The sequence below is a fragment of the Prionailurus bengalensis genome, chromosome B4 (assembly GCF_016509475.1).
Source record: "Prionailurus bengalensis isolate Pbe53 chromosome B4, Fcat_Pben_1.1_paternal_pri, whole genome shotgun sequence".
Lineage (NCBI taxonomy): Eukaryota > Metazoa > Chordata > Mammalia > Carnivora > Felidae > Prionailurus > Prionailurus bengalensis.
In genome coordinates this window covers 63,589,890-63,614,642 of record NC_057358.1, presented here as the reverse complement: position 1 = coordinate 63,614,642, position 24,753 = coordinate 63,589,890, and the positions used below count along the sequence as shown (strand labels likewise).

The 24,753-nt window shown below is 37.3% G+C and overlaps 1 protein-coding gene across 6 annotated transcripts in view; it reads left to right on the top strand.

Annotated features, from left to right (window-relative positions):
• The window catches only part of DENND5B (DENN domain containing 5B), a 195,057-nt gene that overhangs the window by 103,672 nt on the left and 66,632 nt on the right, over positions 1-24,753 (top strand). For 3 of the 6 annotated variants that reach the window (XM_043562863.1, XM_043562865.1, XM_043562862.1), the window contains 5 exons: positions 7,861-8,048; positions 14,499-15,035; positions 17,388-17,619; positions 19,755-19,838; positions 21,797-21,947. In XM_043562863.1, the coding sequence (XP_043418798.1) occupies positions 7,861-8,048; positions 14,499-15,035; positions 17,388-17,619; positions 19,755-19,838; positions 21,797-21,947 (1,192 nt within the window). The remainder of the gene's footprint in view (positions 1-7,860; positions 8,049-14,498; positions 15,036-17,387; positions 17,620-19,754; positions 19,839-21,796; positions 21,948-24,753) is intronic. The other 3 variants (XM_043562864.1, XM_043562867.1, XM_043562866.1) reach the window with 1 other exon arrangement.

The following is a 24,753-nucleotide window of genomic DNA, read 5'->3' as shown; positions in this document are numbered from 1 at the left end:
ATCTCAAGCAGGCTCCAGGCTCTGAGCTGTCTATATAGAGCCTGACACAGGGCTCAAACTTGTGAACTGCAAGATCATGACCTCAGCCAAAGTCAGACGCTTAACTGACTGAGCCACCCATTTGCCCCTAGGCATCCAACTTTTGATCTCACCTCAGGTTTTGGTCTCAGGGTCATGAGTTCAAGCCCCTCGTTGGGCTCCACACTGGGTGTAAAACCTACTTAAAATAAAAAGAAAGAAAACTTGTAATTCTTGCTCTTGTTTTGAGAGCTTCCAGAGGCTATCCTCTTCATTTTGCAATATTGTAGGACATTGTTGGCAGTATCTGAGATGAATTTCTGGAGCCAGAGAGATGAGCCGAATTATGCATGTGCTAGAGGCCTCAAAGCCAGCATCAGGTGACATCAAGTGGTAACCAGTCATTGCACCCAGGATTGTAGGTGTGTAATCTTCCAGCTCTATCATCATGTTCACCAAAGGTGTGCTGGACACTACCAGCCTCATTACCTCCATTGGCAGCACTTTGCAGTATGCAAATCTCATTAGACATGGCCTCCCCCTGGGACACTGAGCCACCAGCCAACCCTGGAACTGCCTTGTGCCACTCCATGTCCTGTGCCCTCTGCCTCAGGTCTAACTGCAGACCCCTCAGCTGTCCCAGTGGGGCTGACCTTGTTCTTTACAATGACTGGTTAGGGGGCTCAGTCGGTTAAGCGTCCGATTTCAGCTCAGGTCATGATCTTGCGGTTTGTGACTTCGAGCCCTGCGCCGGGCTCTGTGCTGACAGCTAGAGCCTGAAGCCTGCTTCGGATTCTGTGTCTCCTCCTCTCTCTGCCTCTCCCATGCTCATGCTCTGTCTCTCTCTGTCTCTCAATAATAAATAAACCTTAAAAAAAATTTAAAAAAACAAAACAATGACACTGGTTAGAAAGGGGCTGAGATGGCGGAGGCAGGGCCATCTCAAAGTCTGCATATAAGCCACTGTGAGGCAAATTTTTGACAGTATATTCTGTATAATGTGGTAAAGCATAATTTTTTAAATATCCAAATAGCTTTATTTTATTTTGCTTACCTTAGATATTAGCATATTAATTTTTTTTTTAAGTTTATTCATTTTGAGAGAGACAGAGACAGGGCGAGTAGGGGAGGGGCAGAGAGAGGAAGAGACTGAGAATCCCAAGCAGGCTCTGCACTGTCAGCAGAGAGCCCCACGTGAGGCTTCAACTCACAAAACCATGAGATCATGACCTGAGCTGAAACTGAGAGTTGGACACTTAACCAACTGAGCCACCCAGGCACCCCAACCTATTAATTTCTTAACATGCATTTACTGACCACTCACTACATAGTAGGCCCTATACCAAGTTCCAAAAATTGTGAGATTAAAAATACAGTCATTGTTAGGGGCGCCTGGGTGGCGCAGTCGGTTAAGCGTCCGACTTCAGCCAGGTCACGATCTCGCGGTCTGGGAGTTCGAGCCCCGCGTCAGGCTCTGGGCTGATGGCTCAGAGCCTGGAGCCTGTTTCCGATTCTGTGTCTCCCTCTCTCTCTGCCCCTCCCCCGTTCACGCTCTGTCTCTCTGTCCCCAAAATAAATAAACGTTGGAAAAAAAAAAAAAATACAGTCATTGTTCTCTGGCAGATGATGGTACAGTAAGGAAGATAGACACATAAACAGATAATTGTAATAGAATTGTAATAGTTTTAGTGAGATGAATAATTACTCTTATGGAAATAAAGTTAGGGTACTGTGGAAACATGTAGATGGGACTCTAGTAATGATAAGTATTTAGGGAAGGCTTTGCAAAGGAACTGTTACCTAAGGAAAAAGTGGAACTTAGCCAGACACTACAAGGGAAAGGGACCTCCTGGGCAGAGAAAAAGTGTATACAGAGGCACAGAAACCTATGAAAACATGTTAGATTCAGTGAATGAACTATAGGCAAATTATTTGACTGCCTGTGGGGTGGTGGTAAGAAATGAGGTAGGAAAGGGAGACATCATGAAGAGCCTCATATGCCATGCTGACAGATGTCTTAAATATGAAAATAATGTCTTTTACACATTCTTTGAGTATCAAAGAAAAAATAATTTTCCTAAAATATTTAAATATCTCAAATCATACCTAAAAAAGAAAGCTCTTTTATTTCTTGATTGAGTTAAAAAGAATTGTCTTGTTTCCACTAAGTAATTGCCTTATTAAAAAGGATGTGACATTTCAGCCAGTCTTGAAGAAAACATAGAACTGGAAACAATAAACATAGAATATCCACAGCAAGTGGGAGAATTGTGCTGAAGGAAATATAAACCATTTATATCAGTCTTTCAGTGTCTGGTAGAAGAGGGAAAAGTATATAATTGATTTTCACTCTCCATGTGAGAGTTTTCCATAATCAAACCAGAAAATAGCCCAGGGTGCTACTTGCCATTACTAGAAGAATTTATTTTCTATAAGATTGAACATTTTTCCTACCAATAGTAAAAAAAAAAAAAAAAAAAAAAAAAGTGGCCACGCTATTAGGCATTTGATTTGACTGCTTAAAACCCTGGACCTTTCAGCCTAGGTCCAATCAGGAAACAGATTAAACCACATCTGTACTTTAAACAGAGAAATGTAATATGAAGAATGACTAAGCTATAATAGAAAGTGACTATAAAGACGTGAAGAGGGGCGCCTGGGTGGCTCAGTTGGTTAAGCGTCCAACTTCGGCTCAGGTCATGATCTCATGGTTCGTGAGTTCAAGCCCTGCGTTGGGCTTTGTGCTGACAGCTCAGAGCCTGGAGCCCACTTTGGATTCTGTGTCTTCCTCTCTCTCTGCCCCTCTCCTGCTCATGCTCTATCTCTCTCTCTCTCAATAATAAACATTAAACAAAATTTTAAAAAAAGATATGAAGAAAACTCTTAACATATACCCAAGGAAGGACAAACTTGGAGGGTAACCCATTTCCTAGGGCTAAGGTTTGTAGTTCATTGAAGAAAGAGCAGTTGCAGCCCAGTGGAGAAGGTCGATGGGTTGCCTGGTCCAGAGCTGATCCTCAGTCACTGGGCAAGTGGAAAACAAACCTCTGAGGTACAAGTGAGCTGTAGCTGGTGAGTGGGCACACAGAAGTTGTCAGGACACCACTGTGGGTATGAAATCTGGGTATGTGATATCTGTGTTAGCGGGGCCATGGAAAGATGACTACTGGCCCAATCATTGAGGCTACTCCCACTCGGCATGTGGCTGGGGAAGTCTACGACCAGATGTCTTCACATATCCACACTGCGGATCAACCATGCAACAGGAGCAAAAACAAAACACTGCGGTTGTACTGTGGAACTAGGAAGAGAAGCTCCTTCCTGCAGTGCCTCAGCATTACTTTCTACTGGCAAAGCTTAACATTGTGCTTACGGTAAAAGAAAATGCTTAGACCATGTACTAAGTGAATTTGGAACTAAGAGGCAATAAATATGTAACTGACACAGGATCTGACTGCTTAGAGTCTTGAGCCTTTCACCAATGTCTGGCTTATAATTGAGAAAGAAATATTAAAGTAGCCCTGACACCGAGGAACTGATCTAGCTCTTAAACTAGGGCTCACTGTAAGTGCAAACTGATCCGATGCTCACAGCTGAGCCCTGTTGTTCTATAGAACATATAAATAGTCTCACAGGAACATCTACTTCAAGCAAGATCACTGTGCACCTCACAAAATACCAAACGTCCTCTTCTCTTGCTGAATTAGTAGCTGCTGTTCTACTTTTTTACCAAGTACAGTTCTAGCCACCCCCCTTAGTCTGCATTCCCCATAGGTCAGATTTATTGAGATACCCTGTCATAGAACTGCCTTGATTTTTTTCTTTTTTATTTTAGAGAGAGAGAGTGCACATGAAAGCAGGGGAGAGGGGCAGAGAGAGAGAGAGAGAGAGGAAGAGAGAAAGAGGGAATCCCAAGCAGGCTCCCTACTAAGCACTGAGCCTGATGCAGGACTTGATCCTACAACCTTGGGATCATGACCTAAGCCAAAATCAAGAGTCAGGTGCTCAACCAGCTGAGCCACTCAGGCGCTCCTAGAATTGCCTTGATTTCTGACAGTATCTAATCCAAAACAAATCTCCACTTCCTTAGACCCTACCTAAAATTGTCCCAACCCAGCCCAAATGCTGTAATACGTTATCTCTAAACCCTGTCTCTTACTTACTAAGACATTCCACAGATCCCCATAGTGTGTGTTCTCCCTCTCCATAAGGAGTTAGTAGTAAACCCAACTTGTTCAAAAACAGGTGTGTTTCTGAAGTTTTTAACTGAAGTGCATTGACAGAATAAATGATTACTACTAAGTATTTCTCAACCGAATGGATCTTCTCACTCCTTTTCCTTAAAAACATTCTTAAGTAAGGTTTTTATAAGTTGGAGGTGGGTAAGGGATTGGAGGAAGAATATCCCCCTACTTTAAATTACTTAAAGGTGCGCCTGGGTGGCTCAGTCGGTTGAGCGTCCGACTTCGGCTCGGGTCACGATCTCACGGTCTGTGAGTTCGAGCCCCGCGTCGGGCTCTGGGCTGATGGCTCAGAGCCTGGAGCCTGCTTCCGATTCTGTGTCTCCCTCTCTCTCTGCCCCTCCCCCGTTCATGCTCTGTCTCTCTCTGTCTCAAAAATAAATAAACGTTAAAAAAAATTTTTTTTTTAAAAAGAAATACTAAAAAAAAAAGAAAAAAAATAAATTACTTAAAGATATTTTAGATTTTTCTCCCATTTAATGTGTAAAAACTGTAATTCTTTTTTAAAATCTAGATTTTAATGTTTGGTTTTTTTTTAAGAAGTTAGCTAAGTTTGAAACAGACTTTTTTTTAAGGAAGTAATTGTCTTAGAAAACTAATCTTTAATCAACAATACCAAAAAAACTCCTGAAAATAGTTTATTTTGATCATGATTTTTAGAACCATAAAACTCCATAGAAACCCACAGTAAATCTAATAGCAGTTTTTAGAAGTTAGCAAACATACACCAGAACAATCAAGTTATTTTTCTAATAGTCCATCTGTATAATACATACTGTACATTTTGAACATAGTCAAATCATAAAATATGTGAATGAGATTACTATGAAGTTAATTTTTTTCTTTCTCTTAAGTTTTCAATGAGCTCTGTGTTTCTCAGACTTCAGGAGTGACATGTGGAATACCTCTTCCTGGTAGAGCAACATTGTGCTTTCATTCTCTCTTTTTTTTAATTTTTAATTTTTATTTTTAGAGAGAGAGTGCACAAGTAGGGGAGAGGGGCAAAGGGAGAGAGAGAGAGAGAGAGAGAGAGAGAGAGAATCCCAAACATGCTCTGTGCTTAGCATGGAGTCTGACACAGGCTTCAATCCCACAACCCTGGGATCATGACCTGAGCCAAAACCAAGAGTTGGACGTTCAACTGACTGAACCACTCTGGCACCCTGTGCTTTCATTCTATCATCACTTCCAAAAAGCTGTGGAAGCTTCCTGAAGTTCCCTTCCTACTATGAAAGGCCTTTGAAAACTTGCATTATATTCCACTATTAAAATCTTTACATTTTTAATGTAGAGGAGGGAAAAAAATGTTTAATTTGATTGTTTCCAAACAGTAGTTCTGATCCATATAAGTTCTGGACACTTAAACATAGTAAGTATGAGTCAGTTGGTAAAAATTCTCTGTAATGAGCAGTATCCACAGCTTAGTAAATGGGTATTTGAATTTTCTTCATAATGTGGCCATGCAGATAATTAAGTGAATATATGAATATGCAAGAAGTGCGATTTTTGAGTGCATAGTTTATTGTCTGAGTAGTTACCATTTTCTCCTACTGAAAAATTAAAAGTTCTTTAGTCTCTTCTGGACAAAATCTAATCAAGTCTATTTAAGTTGTAGATATGCAGAAAAATTATATAGTATTATTCCAGCAATCATTTATTTGTTAAAAAATACCTTTGAGGGGCACCTGGGTGGCTCGGTCAGTTAAGCATCATGCCCAGGTTGTGATCTCTCAGTCATGAGATTGAGCCCCCTTGTTGGGCTTTGTACATGTGGAGCCTGCTTGAGATTCTCTTTCCTTCTCTCTCTGTCCCTCCCTCACTTGTGTGCTCTCTCAAATTCTCAATATAAATAAACATTAAAAAAAAATACACACACACACACACACATATACATAGGTATATATATATATATACCTATAAACAGGTTTTCACCTAAAATTTACATCTTTTTAAAAACTTTTTTTAAATGTTTGTTTATTTTTTGGAAGGAATCACAGAATCTGAAGCAGGCTCCAGGCTCTCACCTGCCAGCACAGAGCCCAATGTGGGGTTTGAATTCACGAACCACGACATCATGACCCGAGCCCAAGTCAGACTCTTAACCAACTGAGCCACCCAGGCCCCCCTAACATTTACATCTTAATAGTGAATCAAATAAGGAAACTTCTAATTTACTTAGGCTATGAATAGCTGATGATTCATTACCAAAAACCCACTGTAGACTATTAAAGATAGTTGTATACGAATTATAAAACAACACAAGAAAGACTTTTAAGCAGAAAACATCCTGTTTATGCTTGGACAGGTGTTCTTTGGGTGGACATGAACCAGATAGCATCTGGTCATTTTCTTTAACCTTTTTTAAAAGACTCCTCAAAATCTTCCTTCCCCAGATTTTACTCCTTTTGTGCTTAATGAAGTCTGTGAGAGCAAAATTACAAGTCCATAATATCTCTTAATTTTTAAATTCTTAAATCAAATTCTTAAATCCAAAAAAATTCAGAAAATCAAAGATTCTTTTTGTAACTCATTTGTTAGAAAACCAGACCTGAACCAGGCCTTTTTAAATTCTTTATCTTGCCTACTAGGACACTCATAAAGTTTGCTGCAGAAATATTAATGTGTTTTTTTATAGGGCCCTGCCCCGGCTATTTTATGTATGTGGTATATGCACAATATTACCTTTATAAATTTAAAGAAGAAAACTGAATTCTAAACACATCTGCCTCTAAAGGTTTAAGTAGGGATTATAGACAGTGGATATATAAAGTAATCCATGGCAGAGTGGTTTAAGAGGACACTTTATTTGTAACTATGTGAGGTAATGGATATTAACCAGACTTACTGTGGTAATCATTTTGCAATATATACATAAATTATTATGTGTACACCTAAAACTAATAGTATTATATGTCAATTATATCTAAAATGAGGAGGGGGCACTTTAATATTATAAGCAGTTTTTAGTTTTGATAAATTAATTAATGTAAACAAAACACAGGCAAAAACCAACTTTTAATTTTCTGATAACTTTCACTTTGTTTTTAGATTTGATAGTTATGTAGTTGGGGGTTAAATATAAGACGTATAATTATGAATGCATGTATTTGTTTGATTTCTTATACCCATGAAATGAAAGCTAAAATAAGTATTATCAGGATAACCATAGGCCATCATCACCATGATCATACATACAAGAAAAAAAAGAGCCTCTGAATTGGGGATTATATAGATCTGCATGTATACAAAAAGTGATCAGTAGCAATATTCTTATACATTTTCAATAGGAGACATGCCAGGAACAATTCTGTTAGTTCTTGTTTCCTTCACATTTTAAGGGAATGTAAATTTACATACTGGTGATTTCAGAAGCAAAAATATGATAAGGTTTCCCACCTATTCCTACCCCCTTAATACCATTCAAGTGAAACCATTTAACTCTTTAATTATAGAGGGATAGACCTATTTTCTGCATGATCATAAAGAAACATTTTATTTATTAGAACAAGAGTTTATTCTGGAAATTAATATTTTCAAGCTTAATGCAGTGATTATGTTTTTATTTGGAATCTTCCCCTCCTTTTTTCCTTGTTCTGTGCAGATTATCAACGCTTGATGACTGTGGCGGAAGGCATCACCACACTTTTGTTCCCATTTCAATGGCAGCATGTTTATGTGCCCATCCTCCCTGCTTCTCTGCTACATTTTCTTGATGCTCCTGTCCCTTATCTGATGGGCCTTCAGTCAAAAGAAGGAACTGACCGTTCTAAACTAGAACTTCCTCAAGAGGTAAAACTTATAATGGGTGATGAAGCATTTGCTGTTTGTTAATTTAGGTCAAGACCACTTTTCTTAGCATTGTCTTTGTCTAAACTGTGTCTCTGACTGTCCTGAATTTTCCAAGTAGGGCTAAGGTAGAGCCTGAACCATAGAGTGCAGATCCTGACTCCTGATGCTTGCTGGGACTAGTCATTAGTTAAGTAAGCATGGTTCAAACAGGACAGTGGCAAGTTTTCACAGCGATAAATCTGTGAGGAGGGAGCAACAGTAGCATTATCTAGTTGCTTTATCATTCGAATAGCATTTAATTCCTTTTTCCCCTCATTTATTTTATAAATTCTACTTTTAAACAAAATAGCCCCGATTTTCACATCTTCACATCATTAATTGAGATGAATTTGATTCTTGACTTCCTTCAAATGAAAAGTAACATCTTTCAGCAAACTATAGATAATGGAAATATCAAATACTTTAGTATTCTTTGTTTTCAGACCTAAGCTAGTTATCAGCTTTTTTCTAAATGTCAGCTTGGCTAGGTGATTGAGATAAAAACTCTAACCCCTAGCTTTTAGGCCACCTTAAGGTTACTGTGCTGTCTGTGTATTGTATTTTCAGATGTTGTTTAAGAAAATTAGGAATTCTTGAAAGTATTTTGAATGTAGTTTTTATCTGTTGTTAATGGTACTCGGAATTGGACTGTAAAACCTTTGAAATGAAACAGTGATGAGAGTGCCATGGCCTATTAAAAAACATTAAATAGTTAACTATATGATATTATTAGCTATTTAATTAGCATCTTTCTTAATAAGATCTTTCATGCTGTGCTGTGCTTTTATTTGTTCTTATTTCCCATAGAGATTCTCATTTTAATAAGTGAATTTAAAATAACATACTAAGCTACAGCTGTTATACCCATTAGAGATTCCTGTAATCATCCATTGCTTACTTTATTCCAATGAATATTTCCCTTCCAAAATTAACATTTTTGTTCAGGGAAAAATAGCTTGATTGGGATCATATAAAATGCTTATAAAAGTTGTCTTGCTCTTTTGAGCTTATGCACGTTCTCTGCTTTTGCCTCCCCATTATCTCTCTTTTCTCTATTACCTGAACTCTCTTGTTTTCTCTTTTATTAGATTAATCTAAGTATCTTGTCAGTTCAAAAAGTAATCCTTTAAATTTTCAAGGAAAAAGAAATAGATTAGCCAAATGTATTTTAAATGCAATTTAAGTTTAAGGACTTAAATAGTGACATGTTTTAGTTTCTTGTTGAGTATCTGGTCTGTTTGTGTATTAATCAAGTGATATTTTGTAAGACAGTATGTTTTGGTATATAAATATTATCTTCCCATTTTTACATGAGTTATAATTGTTGAGAGTTTTTAAATGCCAACTATATATTTTTGGAGTGGGGAAATCTTTCTGTCTCCCTATATGTGTATATTTTCTGACTCTAAAGATAAAAATTCTGAAAGTTCTTGCAGCAGTGACTTTGATTTTCTAACTTTTTACTTTTTAAATCAATACGTTTTTAAGTTTATTTATTTGTTTTTTGAGAGACAGAGAGAGTGAGAGAGAGCACAAGCAGGGGAGGGGCAGAGAGAGAGAGAGAAGGAGACACAGAATCCGAAGCAGGCTCCAGGCTTCTAAGCGTCAGTACAGAGCCCAGTGCAGATCCTCGAACTCATGAACTGTGAGGTCATGACCTGAGCCAAGGTCAGATGCTCAACTGACTGAGTCACTCAGGCGCCCCAGTCAATACTCTTTAATAAATGTACATATCCATCTATTCGTAGAGTAGAATAATATGAAATAACCTGGGTCAGCTGTGAAAATAGCAGTGCTTCTGTATAGAAAGTATATGTTAGTACATCATTATTTTGGGAGAAAATGCTAACAGCTGACCCAGATTATTTCATACTCTTCTACTCTATGAATAGATGGGTATGTACATTTATTAAAGAGGATTGATTTAACGAGTTAAAAGTTTAGAAAATCACAGACATTGCTGCATTAGCTCTCAGAATTTTTAACTTTGCTTATCTTTAGAGTAAAAAAAATACACACAGGGGCGCCTGGGTGGCGCAGTCGGTTAAGCGTCCGACTTCAGCCAGGTCACAATCTCGCGGTCTGTGAGTTCGAGCCCCACGTCGGGCTCTGGGCTGATGGCTCAGAGCCTGGAGCCTGTTTCCGATTCTGTGTCTCCCCCTCTCTCTCTGCCCCTCCCCCGTTCATGCTCTGTCTCTCTCTGTCCCAAAAATAAATTTAAAAATGTTGAAAAAAAAATTAAAAAAAAAAATACACACAGATCACCTTGTGCTCATAACATTTTACAATGAGATAAATAATCTACTTCACATAATTTGAGGAAGATGTAGGTATAAAAATAGCCATTTTTAAAATTGACTTAAATGCACTCACTAGTAATACCTCCTCCCTCCTTTCCCTGAAAACTATAAAATAAAATAGTAGTTAAAAATAGTGATGGGAAAAAAAATAGTGACAGGGCTTCTTAGAATAGTTATGAAGATGATAAGTTTGCAAAATGATTATTTTAAGAAGGTATGATTTTAGTTGTTAGCTAACTAATGTAACTACATAGACTTATAATTAACCACCCACTTACTTTCCCCATAGTTCTAAAATGATAGGCACAGGTAGCCATTTGTTAAATTGTTTTTTCAGGGGGTGGGGTAGAGAAAGTGACGGTAGAAGGATACAGCACTGGGGATGAACTGCAGAGAAGGGTACTTCGCTTATTCCCATTCTTGCTTGTCTTTACAGTAAATGGTGGGCAAGAAATCCAGAGAAAAACTGAAATTGCTTTTTCCACTTTGTTTTTGTTATGTCTTGCCCCTGAGATTCTGTGGGAATATTTTAAATATTCTCTCCATGGGGCACCTGGGTGGCTCAGTCGGTTGAGTGTCCGACTTCGGCTCAGGTCGTGATCTCATGGTTCGTGGATTCAAGTCCTCTTTTGGGCTCTGTGCTGACAGCTTGGAACCTGAAGCCTGCTTCAAGTTCTGTGTCTCCCTCTCTCTCTGTGCCTCACCCACTCATGCTCTCTGTCTCTCTCTCAAAAATGAATAAACATTAAAAAAAAATTTAAATATTCTCCTCCAGTTTACCCTTATGCCAGCTTAACTTCAGCCGTTGAGAAACTATATTCCTTAGTAAGCATGGAGAGAGCTGCCCTGGCCTCACATTCCTGGATACTTCCTCCTCCTGTGTACATCTTTGGGGTTCCACAAAATGACCGTCTCCTTGAGTCTTATTCATTCATTCACCAAACAGTGTCTTCTCATACACTACCAGTGTAGGATACATTAGGAGACATCAAGATAAATAAGATGTAATTTTTGCTTTCCAAAGTAAGTCATTTACAAATATCAATAACAGAGGTTAAAAAAATAATTAAGAGGAATGAATGAACTAAGCATATATGCAGAGGAAATCAGAATACCTTTAGGGTAGGGACATGGGAAAGCTTCGTGGCAGAAGAAATGATTAAACTTTAAGTCTTTGTTCCCTTTCTTTTAAGGGAACTTTTCTCTTTTTTTTTGCATTTTTCATTTTTAACTAGACGTGATTACTTACCATGAACGTGTGTAAGCAGCATTGATAGTAAAAAATAGAGAAATATTTAGTCCTAAAACAATATAAGATTGAGATGTCAAGAGTGTTTTTTATTGCATATGTAATATTTATTGCGCTCTCCTGATAGAATTTTTATTTTTATTTTTTTCTGTTGGAATTTTTTAATTTAATGGTATTAAAAGTAAAAAAGTGACTTAGCAGAATGCCCTATTATATGGAGTTCTTGTTTGTTTTAGAAAAAAGGCTTTTCGGTTTTTCTTCCATAAGTCTTCATAATGCAAGTTAACAGTTCTATTTTTATTTTGCGATAATCAAAGCCCCAACTTGTCCCCAACCTAAACAGTCATAGGAGGGTATGAGAGACTCATGGAATCATGAAGGCAGGCCAGTTAGCTGTGGTGCTGGAACACCCGCCTTGCCCTACGGCCCTTTCAGCTCAGCAGTGGTTATATGAGCATAACAAGCATTAAAATTTCCCAGATGTATCATTTTCTCTTTTCATAGAAGGATAGAAGAAGATAGCAGGAAGGCATTAATGAAGGAGATGGTACAAAATGTAAGTGGTGGGAGGTTGCTGGCTAACATTTAGATTAGCAAGTTAGTGAATTTTTTTCTTCCATTTTTAAAGATACTGAATCATCCATTTGAATTATAGTGACCTACTTTCTCCCCCTAAGTCTTTCAACATACCCTGCTTTCTAGAGACTATAGTTACATATATAAGGATGTGGATTTACAGAAAACTGTAGGCAGCAATACTGTCTTCAGCAAGATTTGACTTCACCTCTTATTTTAATTAGAGTAAACTACTGATGTTGGAAATGAGGAAAATTGTAGGGAAAAAATCTTTTAAGCCACCAGGCTGTTTGAGGATGCTTATCTAGAACAGGTGTCAGGAAGTCGCCTAACTTCTTGGGCCTCAATTATTTCATCTGCAGAATAAACAGTTGAATTCAGAGGTCACTTCAGACTTGAGGAATTGTTATTGATTCTCTGTTCTTAGATGGAGGAAAGTCTTCTTGAGTTTCGATTGAGCTAAATGTAGAACTTTGCTGTACTTCTTGTACATCAGCACCTAACATAAAGATCAGGGATCAAAAGAGAAAAATAAAAACCCAACTCTTTGCTCTCCTCCTTTTATCTTACCTGGCCATACAGGATCAAAGGACAGTGTGAATTGTCTCCTTGCTGACCTGGGTGGCCGGGCTATAGGAGAGACAGGGAGACACAAGGTGAAACTTCTGTTCTGGTGATTGACTTCCACTCTATGCCCTGTGTCCAGCCACTAATGTAGTCAGCATCAGTTTTATGTGTTGGGCTGTACCTTTGGCCTCCCACCCTTCCAGGGTCTATGAGCACAATCTTCCTTTACACTGACAACCTTGTTCTGATTAAGAGAGTGTGAGCAGTAAAAGTAAAATATTGTTTCGGAGTCTACTATAATAATCAAGTACCTGAGGGATAATCAGAATTGCATGCATGTACTTGGCCACTTGAATTGTCCATAACTATTTAGAAAATATTTAAAAGTCTTTTTATTCAATATAAAATCAAAATCTATTGCATAAGCAAACTCAAAAAAACTTTGCTCTGATTTCTATTTCCTCTTTTTTTCAACTCAAAAATATCTCCTGAATCAGCTCTTAATTATTGAAGGGGCAATCATTTGTAGTTGTCTAAGCACTTGCCTCTACCACTGTCTCCTGCTATTTGTCTAATAACTTCTGAAACAGTTTGCGGTCTAAGAGGTTGAAGCTAATTTTGGATAAACTGAAAATTTGTGAATTTTTTGTGAATTGGATTGCTCTTTGCCAATTTTATCCCATTTGGGGGTACTAAGCTGCTAAATTTTAGCAATTATTAATTCTAAATTACAGATGGTGTCAGAGCAGTGGAATGGCATAGGAAGTTCAGGCTGGATTCATCCATTGAACATTTTACCCAGTGCCTTCTATTTGTAAGGTACTATGACTCTGTGTACCTTTACTCATTTAGGAATGCCTAATGGATGCTCTGTGTTACAGAATCATGTCCAGATTATAACAAATTGCTAAATCCCAGAGAAAATTATCCGTATATATTAAATATGGTATAAAATACTCACCTTAGGGGAAAAAATGCTGGAAAAAGAACTTTTTTTTTTAAATAACTGGCTGCTTTTTTTCTTTATTTATTTTGAGAGAAAGAGAAAGTGTGAGCGGTAGAAGGGCAGAGAGAGCATCCCAAGCAGGTTCTGCATTGTCAGCACAGAGCCTGACATGGGGCTCAATCTCACAAACTGTGAGATCATGACCTGAGCTGGAATTGAGTCCCATGCTTAACTGAAATTTGTTTTTGAAGAATAAAAATGCTAGAAAAAAAATTTTTAAAGAATAAAAATTCTTAGCCTTGAGAAAGTTAGCATAAAAAGGCACAATAAAATCTTAAACGTTCTCATCACAAGAAAAATTGTAATTATTTATGGTGATGGATGTTAACTAGACTTACTCTGGTAATCATTTCATAATCTATATTGATTCATACACCTGAAACAAAATGTTATATGTCAGTTATATCTTAATTTTGAAAAGTCAGTGTAATCTATGACTTTATTTATAACAGTTGGCAAGAGGGCACCTGGGTAACTCCGTCAGTTGAGCATCCAGCCCTTGATTTTGGCTCAGGTCATGATCTCATGGTTTGTGGGACCGAACCCCATGTCAGGCTCTGTGCTGACAGCACAGAGCCTGCTTGGAATTTTCTCTCTGCCTCTTTCTCTCTCTCAAAATGAATAAATGAACTTAAAAAAATAGTTGGCAAGGATATTTTAGAATATAAAATTCCTTTATTTTAAAACCTTTGTATTACTTTTTTCTCTTTCAGGCTAATTTGTGTTTTGTGGATATTGACAACCATTTTATTGAATTGCCTGAAGAGTTTCCACAGTTCCCCAATAAGGTGGATTTTATCCAGGAACTCTCTGAAGTGCTTCTTCAATTTGGTATCCCTCCTGAGGGCAGTCTCCATTGCAGTGAGAGTGCCACAAAACTGAAGAATCTGGTTCTTAAGGACTTGGTTAATGACAAGAAGAATGGCAATGTCTCCACTCATAACATCAGCATGTATGAGTTACTGAAGGGCAATGAAACCATAGCCCGCCTCCAAGCTCTGGCCAAGCGGACTGGTGTGACCGTGGAAAAAATGGACCTTTCTGCCTCTCTGAGTGAAAAAGAAAAGGATTTAAAGCTGCAGTGTGAAGAGGCTGAGCTAAGGGACTACCAGCTGAATGTGCAGCTCCGCGAGGTCTTTGCCAACCGCTTCACACAGATGTTTGCAGATTACGAAGCATTTGTGATTCAGACTGCCCAGGACATGGAGTCCTGGCTTACCAACCGAGAACAGATGCAGAACTTTGACAAAGTAAAAAAAAAAACATAGTTTCCCTTTTTTTATGACTCGTAGTGGGCTGTCTTACTAATTTCGTTAACTTTTTTAAACACAGATTTTTCCTCTCTCCCTTCCCGTTAAGAACTTATTCTTATATTTTGTCTTTGTCCTATAATGACGTCTCAACTTGTCCATGCAAAGGTAACATTCTAGTTTCAGAAAACAAAGTTTTACCTCATCTTAGGATCAAAAAGAGAGGAAAAGTGAATAAATTAGGTTTTATGACTATAAGTCTAAGGTTCTATTCCAAAGTTTGTGGGAAAGGAAGACAGAAAATGACACTGGCTTTTGATTGTCCTGCTGAAGTTGAAGCTTCTGTTTAAGGTTTACCATAGAGTTTTCTGGCAGATTTTCTTGGCATATCTACCAATTTTTTTGTTTATTTTTGTTTTCTAGATAAAAGCACTTAGAGGTGTGCATTAACTCTTTTGAGTCACTAGGGTATAGTTCAGTCCCCTGCTTCAGTTTTGCCAAGGCACGATATTGCTATTAGAATGCATTATGGCTTTTTGCTAAATGGTATCTTTGTGTCTTGAAAGACCTCTCAAAGGAGCTAATGTATTCTAAGAAGCTAATTTACAATTATGGAGTCTCTGACAAATATTAATAAAAAATTTTGTAAAGGTGGGTAGTATCAAAGGTTATTTTCTGATTTCCTCAGACATTTTTTTCAGTTGAAGTATATAAACTACACTGAACGGTTAAGTTCTGATACATTTTATGTTTGAGAAAACTTCTTCAATAAATTAAGAAGCCTTCACTTCTCCAAATGTATTCCTGCTCTTAGGTTCCTTTCTTATTAAGCTTAACCATTTTTTCCTCTCCAACTTGGAACTAATCTGTGTACACTCATGATTTATCCTTGGGGCAATTCAAATTCTTATCTAAATTGAGCACTGGTACTTTCTTCCTTCTTAATCTTTATGTAGCTTCAAACTATAAATGGAATTCTTTTTATGTAACGACTAGAGAAATGAAAGTTTCATGCGGATTCCAGAAGGCTTGTAACCATCTCATTTTTCAGTAGGAAAATGTACAGGACTATCACATGCTAGTTCTCCAAGCCAAGTCTTTGCTGATTTCAGTGTTGTAGTCTGTGAGGGTCTGAACATCAAAGGCAGACATTTGGCCCATTTAGAGGAAAAAAAAAAAAACTGCTCTAGAAAAAGTAAAATTGGTACTCACCTGTAAAATATCTTTTGAAGAGGTGTATTGATTTTTAGAGACTACCGTGAACCTTTCTCTGGCTATTCAGATTTATGTAAATACATCTGAACTATGGAAGCACTTAAATTGAATAAGTAGGTTTCCATAAGGAACTTTTTTAAAGGCTTCCTAAATTTTAAAATGAAAAATAAACATGCTGGTAAGAAGCCAATGACTATTAAGGAGGAGATTGTCAGAACTTACCCTTCCATCTTCCGCTTTCTGGCTTCTGCCACACTGCACCTACTCAAAAGAATGAAAAGCAAAACCAACCCAGCAGCCGAAATAGTAATTCACTTCCATATTTCAGCTAGTACCAAACTGTGACTAGAATTCCTGTACACACATGGACCTGACAAAAAGAACACTTTGAATTAAGAACTGGTTACAATTTACTGAACCATTCCGTGCAGCAGACAGTCTGGTAACAGGAACCTGCAGCTTGTTGCACATGTTTTCTCCAAAGGCTTGAATAGCTTTGGATGGGTTTTCAGGCAATACTTGTTTTAGTTAAGGCCCAGACTCTTCAATCAGCACAGGTCTGGAAGGAGTTTGATCTTGAACAGTCTTGAACAGTCTTGATCAGTCTTGAACAGTGTTGGGGCCTAGAAAAACATCCACTTGAAAAACAAAGATTTCACCCATAGGCACAAATTCCATGTTTTTAGAAGGTTATGACTTATGTATATATCACAGTCGTATCCGTTGATCATGTCAGTGCCTTATGACTCAGAGGTATACTGCATAGACTAGGAATAGAAAGCAGAAAAAAATCATAGCTCATTAGAAAAAGGGTCAAAAATTATTGATAAGTGAAGAGGATGGTTGATGATATGGCAGCATCTGATCTGCCATCTTTCACTAATTATGCCCTATTTTCTATATAATGATCATGAGTTTCAGCATGTAAATTAATTTTGAAAGGCTAAAGGACTAAGTCACCTAAACTCCATGACTTTAAAAGGAAAAGTGAATTAAAAAATTTTTTAATTTCATGCATCAGTTTTGCATGTTACAAGATTTTTTTTAAATGACCTCAGCAACAAATATTTTTCAGATTTACCATGTAGTACTAAGATAGTGTCTTTGCACTAATAATTTCTAATTATCTCATTACAGGCTTCCTTTCTGTCTGACCAGCCTGAGCCTTACCTGCCATTTCTTTCACGCTTCATTGAAACACAGATGTTTGCTACCTTTATTGATAATAAAATTATGTCTCAGTGGGAAGAGAAAGATTCTTTGCTACGGGTCTTTGACTCTCGGATTGAGAAGATAAGACTGTATAATGTAAGGGCACCCACCTTGAGGACATCTATCTATCAGAAATGCAGCACTTTAAAAGAAGCAGGTACATTTGTCACACCTTTTAAAATTGACTTAAAATTCATGATTTCTTTTTACACATTGTTGGCCTTATAAGCTGAAAATTAATTTTCAATTTTAGATTTCATGATTAATCCTTATACTCTATCAGGTGTTTTCTATCCTTTTGTTTCCTTCTGTTTCTGTGAATTAGTGTCCATCCTACTCCTGTTTGACATTCCTCTCCCCTTAAAAGAGGAAAAACAGTGAAAACTTGAATATAACCATAAGGTTGCTATGATTTTTGTCTTATTCTCTTTTACTGCCTTAAGTGAAAAAAATGTAAATTTCTTTCTTGCTGTTTATGTTGCCTTTTTACTTCCCACCTCTTTTCTCTTCATTAAAAGAAAAATAAGTATTAATTTAAAATAGTGAATCTGAGATGCTGCCTAATTTACATAACTACAACAATTTATTTACTTTCTAGTGGTGCCATTAATTAGAATTCATTTACTGAAATTAAAATCTCTGAATTCTTATATTCAAATTAGAGGTTTTTCTAGGGCGCCTGGGTGGCTCGGTTAAACATCTGACTTTGGCTTAGGTCATGAACTCACGGTTCATGGGTTCAAGCCTTGCATCGGGCTCTGTGCTGACAGCTCAGAGCCTGGAGCCTGCTTCAGATTGTGTCTCCCTCTTTCTCTCTGCCCTTCCCCCACTTGTGCTCTGTCTGTCCCTCCCTCCCTCCCTCTCTCGCTCACTCTCTCAAAAAATGAATAAACATTAAAAAAAAGGTAAATTAAAAAAAAATTAGAGGTTCCCCAACCCTGACACCAGTTTTTTCCCTGAGAGAACCATCAGTCTTGGCCATCAATAATGTAGTCCATTAAATAAATAAACATATTAATAGTATTTTCTGAGTACTTACTATGTTCCAGACATCATATCACATGCATTTTTGGATTTGACCTTAACAATGAGGGGGTTTATTTCAGAAACATTTATTTCTGTTTTATGACTGTCCTCATTTTATAGTTGGGAAAGCTGAGAGGTTAAGTAACTTGCTTATGGTTGCTTGGCTAGTGATTGATAGAGCATGATTTGAACTCAGGGTTGACTGATTCTAGCACCTGAAGCCTTACTACCACATTAGATGTTTATTTAGTAAAGAAACATGAAGTGTACCAGTCCATACAATTTTATACATTTCTACCTTGTTCCTAACACTTCCTTTGCCAAATAAACTGCCTCCTATCACCTGAATGCCCCTTTCTTTAATTTTTTTTTTCCCCTTCAAGCATAGTTGCTATTTGAGAGCAAGTTTTTTGCTGAAGCAAAAAGAAGCAGGAAAAGAGTTTCTTTGTTCTGCCTCCATGTTTGCCTTTCTCACTTTATTTAAATAGATCAAAGTCACAGGAGTGGTGATGCTATAGTTGTAGCATATTTAAGGAAAGAAGTGTGTGAATGATGTCTTTAGTATTAAGAGGTCTCTTTGAGAATTCATGATTATGCTGAAACATCATTCTGTTTTATTCCCACTTAGGAGGGTAGATCCTTGGAGCCCCTTCAGGAAATGGCAGTTACCTCCATATTTCTGGAAATTGAGGGAGTGGAATGAATGAAACTGTCTGTGCCTATTCAGAGAATAGTATGACTTTCAGTGCTTTAATAGCCATGTGAATAATATAATGCCTTGTTGAGAAAATTTCATTCCAACCTTCATGACAGAATTTTTTTAATGGAGCTAAGCATTGATTCCTTTATTTGTGTGCTTCCAGAAAATCTTTTCAATTAAAATAGATTTTCTGTCAGCCCCTCACAGAGGTTGACATTCCCACTATCATCACAGAAATTATATAATACTCTTGAAAATACACCATTATAGGTTTAACATATGAAAATGTGATTAGACTAAAGCACTAGACTCCCAGGAACCTAATTTATCAAAAGACTTTTTTTTTAAGTGAAAGAAGGCAGCTGGCTGTGACTGTGTCTATATCCCCCATAAATGGTGCAGTTATTTCTTTCATCATGTAAAATTATCCTCTTCCACCCCAAACAAAAGTATAGAGGTTGGCATTTGTTGTTTATTATTGACTTTTATTGGGTATTTTTTTGTCCTTTGTTGTTTTGATTTTATTTTTTGTTTTGCCTCTAACTAAAAAGAATTTTGATTTGCAGGTGAACTCTTTAGGCAGAGGCTATCTGCTGTTGATATTGTGGCACCAGAACCGCATGATTTCTGTGCAGAAAGACAAGTTGATAGTAATACAGAGTTTTTCTTTTTTCTTACCAATCACAGAAAATGAGTATTGGCACAAAACCTTGAAAATCTAACAGGCCCGTGACCTCTCAAAGCAGGCATTTAATAATTTCTAAATGTTCAGTATTCACTGGTGGTATAATTACTGAAAAGTAACATTGCGTTACACTCCCAAGGCAATCTTAAATATAAACCCTAGAGTAACTCATTATGAATCATGATTTTTGTTTTCAAAAAGCTTCCTGACTAAAGGAGAATAACTCAGTATCAGATGGATTTCTCTGTCATTTTAAATCCAGCGGAAAAACTGAAGCTACCTTTTTTTTCCCTTTCATGAGAACAGAAGCATTCATTGGCAGAGATGGAATTTTGTAGTATTTCATGGAACATAAAATTGGCAGGGACTTCAGAGAATTCCATGCCATGAATCTAAGCTTTATTTTGCCTAAACCATCTGTTAATTAAGTGTTTTATAAATATTAGGAGCACTGAGAGTATAGATAGGGTTGTGAAGAGCCAGGGGGCATCACTGAAAACTTAAATATCATTTCATATTAAAACATGGCATTCTTTTGCCTAACATAAAACATATGGACTGTGTTTTAAGAGAAGTTAGAAGTTACACATTAAAAATAAAATGAAATTCAAGAAGTTTTGGATAAATTATTCTGAATTATAAAGGAAAAATAGGGAAGTTTGAGATAGATATCTAATATTGTGAAGTTTTAGTCCTAGAGGATAATAGTGACTTCTGCAAAGTATCCCTCACTGCTGTCATCAGACACAAGCAACTGGCTTAGGTGAAACATTAACCACACACAAGATGGTATTAAGCATGTTCTTTTGAGAAGTGTGGAATATGCCATGGACAGATCCACTTTCCACTCAAAAGGAAAGTTTTTAAGACTATGTATGGGGAATAACCAGCAGTACTCAATCTGCTGGTATTGAACCGGGCAAAATAAATTGGTTCCATGAAATACTTATAAAAATACCTTTTTACTTCTCTTAAATCCCAAGATTAGCAGTTCCCACAGTATGATCTGTTTGTCACACAACCACAATTACTGCTTGTTCTCCCCTTTTGGTAATCTAAAGGATTAAAGACCTAGTCTCACTTCACCAATATATTTTCTCTTGAAAATTCAGTTCATAAAAACATTTAAGATCAGATTTTTTTTTACTAGAGAGATCATTTGCTATTTCTTGGGTCTTTGAGATAATCTCCTAACTTTAAGCAGTTTTAAATAGAAATTTTGAGTAATTCCTATCTTTTAACTTTGGCCTATTTTATTCTTCAGAAGGCCAGTTTCTTATCCTCTGGACATTTTCTAAATGCCTGCTTATTTTATTCTCTGCATTACCCCTCCTGATCTAATAAACACTCCTAAATGACTCCTACTAATGAGAATGTGAGTGTTGCTAAAAGTGAAGTCATAAACCTTACATAGTTTCTTGTTTTTACAAATGGAGAACTATGAGTATTTAATGGGTCTGTGTACAAAGAAATAAAAGTTAAAAAAGCTACTGTGCTTGCTTTTCCTTCCTTGTCTTTCATTTGAAGGACAATATTTTATTTGCCATCATTTTCTTAAATTTGTACTTAGAACATATTTTCATTAAGAAAATATTTTTCTTAAATATTGAAATATTTAATATTGAAGTATTAAAATATTGAGTATTCCACTTAGGGGAGACTTGTTTTAGTACTAAATTATAGATTTTTCAACCCTGCTGCTCTGCGATTGACAAAGGCAGAAAATACCATGAAAATTAGTCGTCTAGTGTTTACTTAAAATTAACCTTTTTATATTTACACTGATTTCTAAAGAACTTTTATAAAAATCTGTTTTAGAGTGTCAGAAAGATTGAGTTCCTTGTTGGTGCATGAGTGGAGGAAGCATTGTTTTAAGGTTTAGCCAATGAAATGTCTCTAATTTGTTATAAATTTAATTTATAGCCCAATCAATTGAGCAACGACTAATGAAAATGGATCACACTGCAATCCACCCACATCTGCTTGATATGAAAATTGGTCAAGGCAAATATGAGCAAGGGTTCTTTCCAAAGCTACAGTCTGATGTCTTGGCAACAGGACCAACTAATAACAAGTAAGCACGTTCTTCACTTGAATAGTCGGTTGAAGGGATAATGAAGGGTAGGTACAATGCTGTGCAACTTTAATGGGGCATTGTAACCATTAACTATCTTATTGATCTGATTACTTTTCCAAAGACCAAAACAACCCATTTGAAATATGGATTGGGGCACCTGGGTGGCCCAGTCGGTTAAGCATCCACCTCTTGATTTTGGCTCAGGTTGTGATCTCATGCTTTGTAGGTTCAAGCCCTGTGTCAGGCTCTGTGCTGGCAGTATGGAGCCTCCTTGGGATTCCCTGCCCCTCTCCCCTGCTTGCACACACGCAACTCTCTTACTATCAAAATACATACATACATACATACATACATACATACATACATACATATTTTTAAAAATATATGGATTGACGTTCTATGAGTATTTGACTTTTAATTCCATCATGTAAAAAATCTAAAGACTAGACATATTTTTCATTTTTTAAGTAGTGTGTGCTTGGGAAGTTTCCCTTTATTTTTTATTTTTTTAATTTTTTTTAATGTTTGTTTATTTTTGAGAGAGAGAGACAGGGCATGAGTGGGGGAGGGACAGACAGAGAGGGAGACAGAATCGGAAGCAAGCTCCAGGCTCTGAACTGTCAGCACAGAGCCCGACACGGGGCTCGAAACCACAAGCCATGAGATCATAACCTGAGTCAAAGTCAGACGTTTAACCAACTGAGCTAACCGGGTGCCCCGTGGGAGTAGTTTCCCTTTAAATGACCAAATGTAATGCCATCTAATGGAATTAGAAAAATGATACTTTCACTATCTGTATTAGTTTCCTAGGACTGCTATAACAAAATACTACAAACTTGGCGGCTTTTAAAACAACAGAAATTTATTCTTCCATAGTTTTGGAAGCTAGAAGTCCAAAATCAAGGTATTGGCAAGGTCCTTCTCCTTCCCAAGACCTCTAAGAAAGGAGCCGCCCTTGCTTCTTCCAGTGCTGAGGCCAGCGCTGGCTTCAGGCATTCCTTAACTTGTAACAGTATTAACTCCAGTCTCTGTCTCTGTCTCTGTTGGTCAGGAAAAAGGAAAACATAGTAAATTATCTTTATAATATGTGACGGTAACACTTGGCTTAATTTAATAAACACTATTCTAAGCTAGGTACTGTGGTATTTGGAATTTGTTGGGGTGCATGTATATGCAGTAATATTTGTGTATCCTTGTGTTTGTACTGCTTATACTCTATTTTTAATAACCTGAAAGGAATGAAATCCTTACTAATTTCCTAGCTGAAGGTGTTCCTTTATTTTTTTTATTTTTTAAAAAAAATTTTTTTTTTCAACGTTTATTTATTTTTGGGACAGAGAGAGACAGAGCATGAACAGGAGAGGGGCAGAGAGAGAGGGAGACACAGAATCGGAAACAGGCTCCAGGCTCTGAGCCATCAGCCCAGAGCCCGACGCGGGGCTCGAACTCGCGGACCACGAGATCGTGACCTGGCTGAAGTTGGACGCTCAACCGACTGCGCCACCCAGGCGCCCCTATTTTTTTTATTTTTAACTTTTTTTAATGTTTATTTATTTTTGACAGAGAGAGTGGGGGGAGGGGGGTGGCAGAGACAGAGGGAGAAACAGAATCTGAAGCAGAGTCCAGGCTCTGAGCTGTCAGCACAGAGCCCGACATGGGGCTCAAACCCACGAACTGAAAGATCATGACCTAGCCGAAGTTGGACACTTAACAGACTAAGCCACTCAGGTCCCCCTGAAGGTGTTCCTTTAAATATGTTTCTAAAATGTGTCAGAATTATTAATTCATTTAGTTCCAAATGTGAGAAAGCTGTATAGTGAGAGCAGACATATTAAAGGGAAAAAATGCTGTGCATGGATCACACAGTTGCAGTACTGTTTGCATTGCTGTTTCTTTTCCTTTCAGAGTCTAGTATTCATCATTCATAAATATATACCCCTTTACAGCTCTTAGTCGGAAAACTTAGAAATTTTCATCACCATATTTTTTCTGCTTTCAAATATACCTTTTCTGCCAGTGGAGCCTTCTCTGTGCCAACACAGGGTTGGTTATGGAGTTGATCTGCTGATAACTAATATTAACCTGATTCTACACTGGCTTCTCTGCTGACAGCATTGAGTACATTAGCTCATTTTTATAAGCATACCCCTATATATAAACCTCCATTGTTTTACCTATTTAATGAGTGAGTTTCAGAGAGAGTCAACAACTTACTCCACACACCTAAGAAGTGGTAAAACTAGAATTCAGACCTAGGTCTGCTAATTCAGGGCCCAGGCCCTTAACTGTTACATCACCTACACATAGTGTCTGGCTCAGCTACTCCAAAACAAGGGTGACACATGCCTTGTCTTACTTTTGGAGTTGGAAACTGTGCTTTGGTAGCCCCCAGGAAATTTTGAGTGACCTAAAATACTGAACATAAAGGTGCACTATGAGGAGAAAAGGTAAGTACCAAAAATTTTGTAACATACATAGTTTTGCAAATAGTCCAAAAGAAACATCTTACTTTTAAGCCATCTTTCAAGAACCTTCATATTATTTACTTATTTAGTTTGGGCCATTTAGTCAAAAGGCATAATTCTACTTCTTTTTTATTCCCTTCACTGAATTCTCTGCTTGCCTCTTCTGAAAATTCAGGTGGCTCACTGCCACTTACATTTTGTGTACCCAGTGTAACAAGATCTTCCACAATGAAAGAGCCCTCAGATACCTCACTTCTACCTTAAAATGGACTCTATTAGGAGGGCTGGCCCCAAAGAAGATAAGATAATACTCTGAGGAGCAAGGTACATGTTAAGCG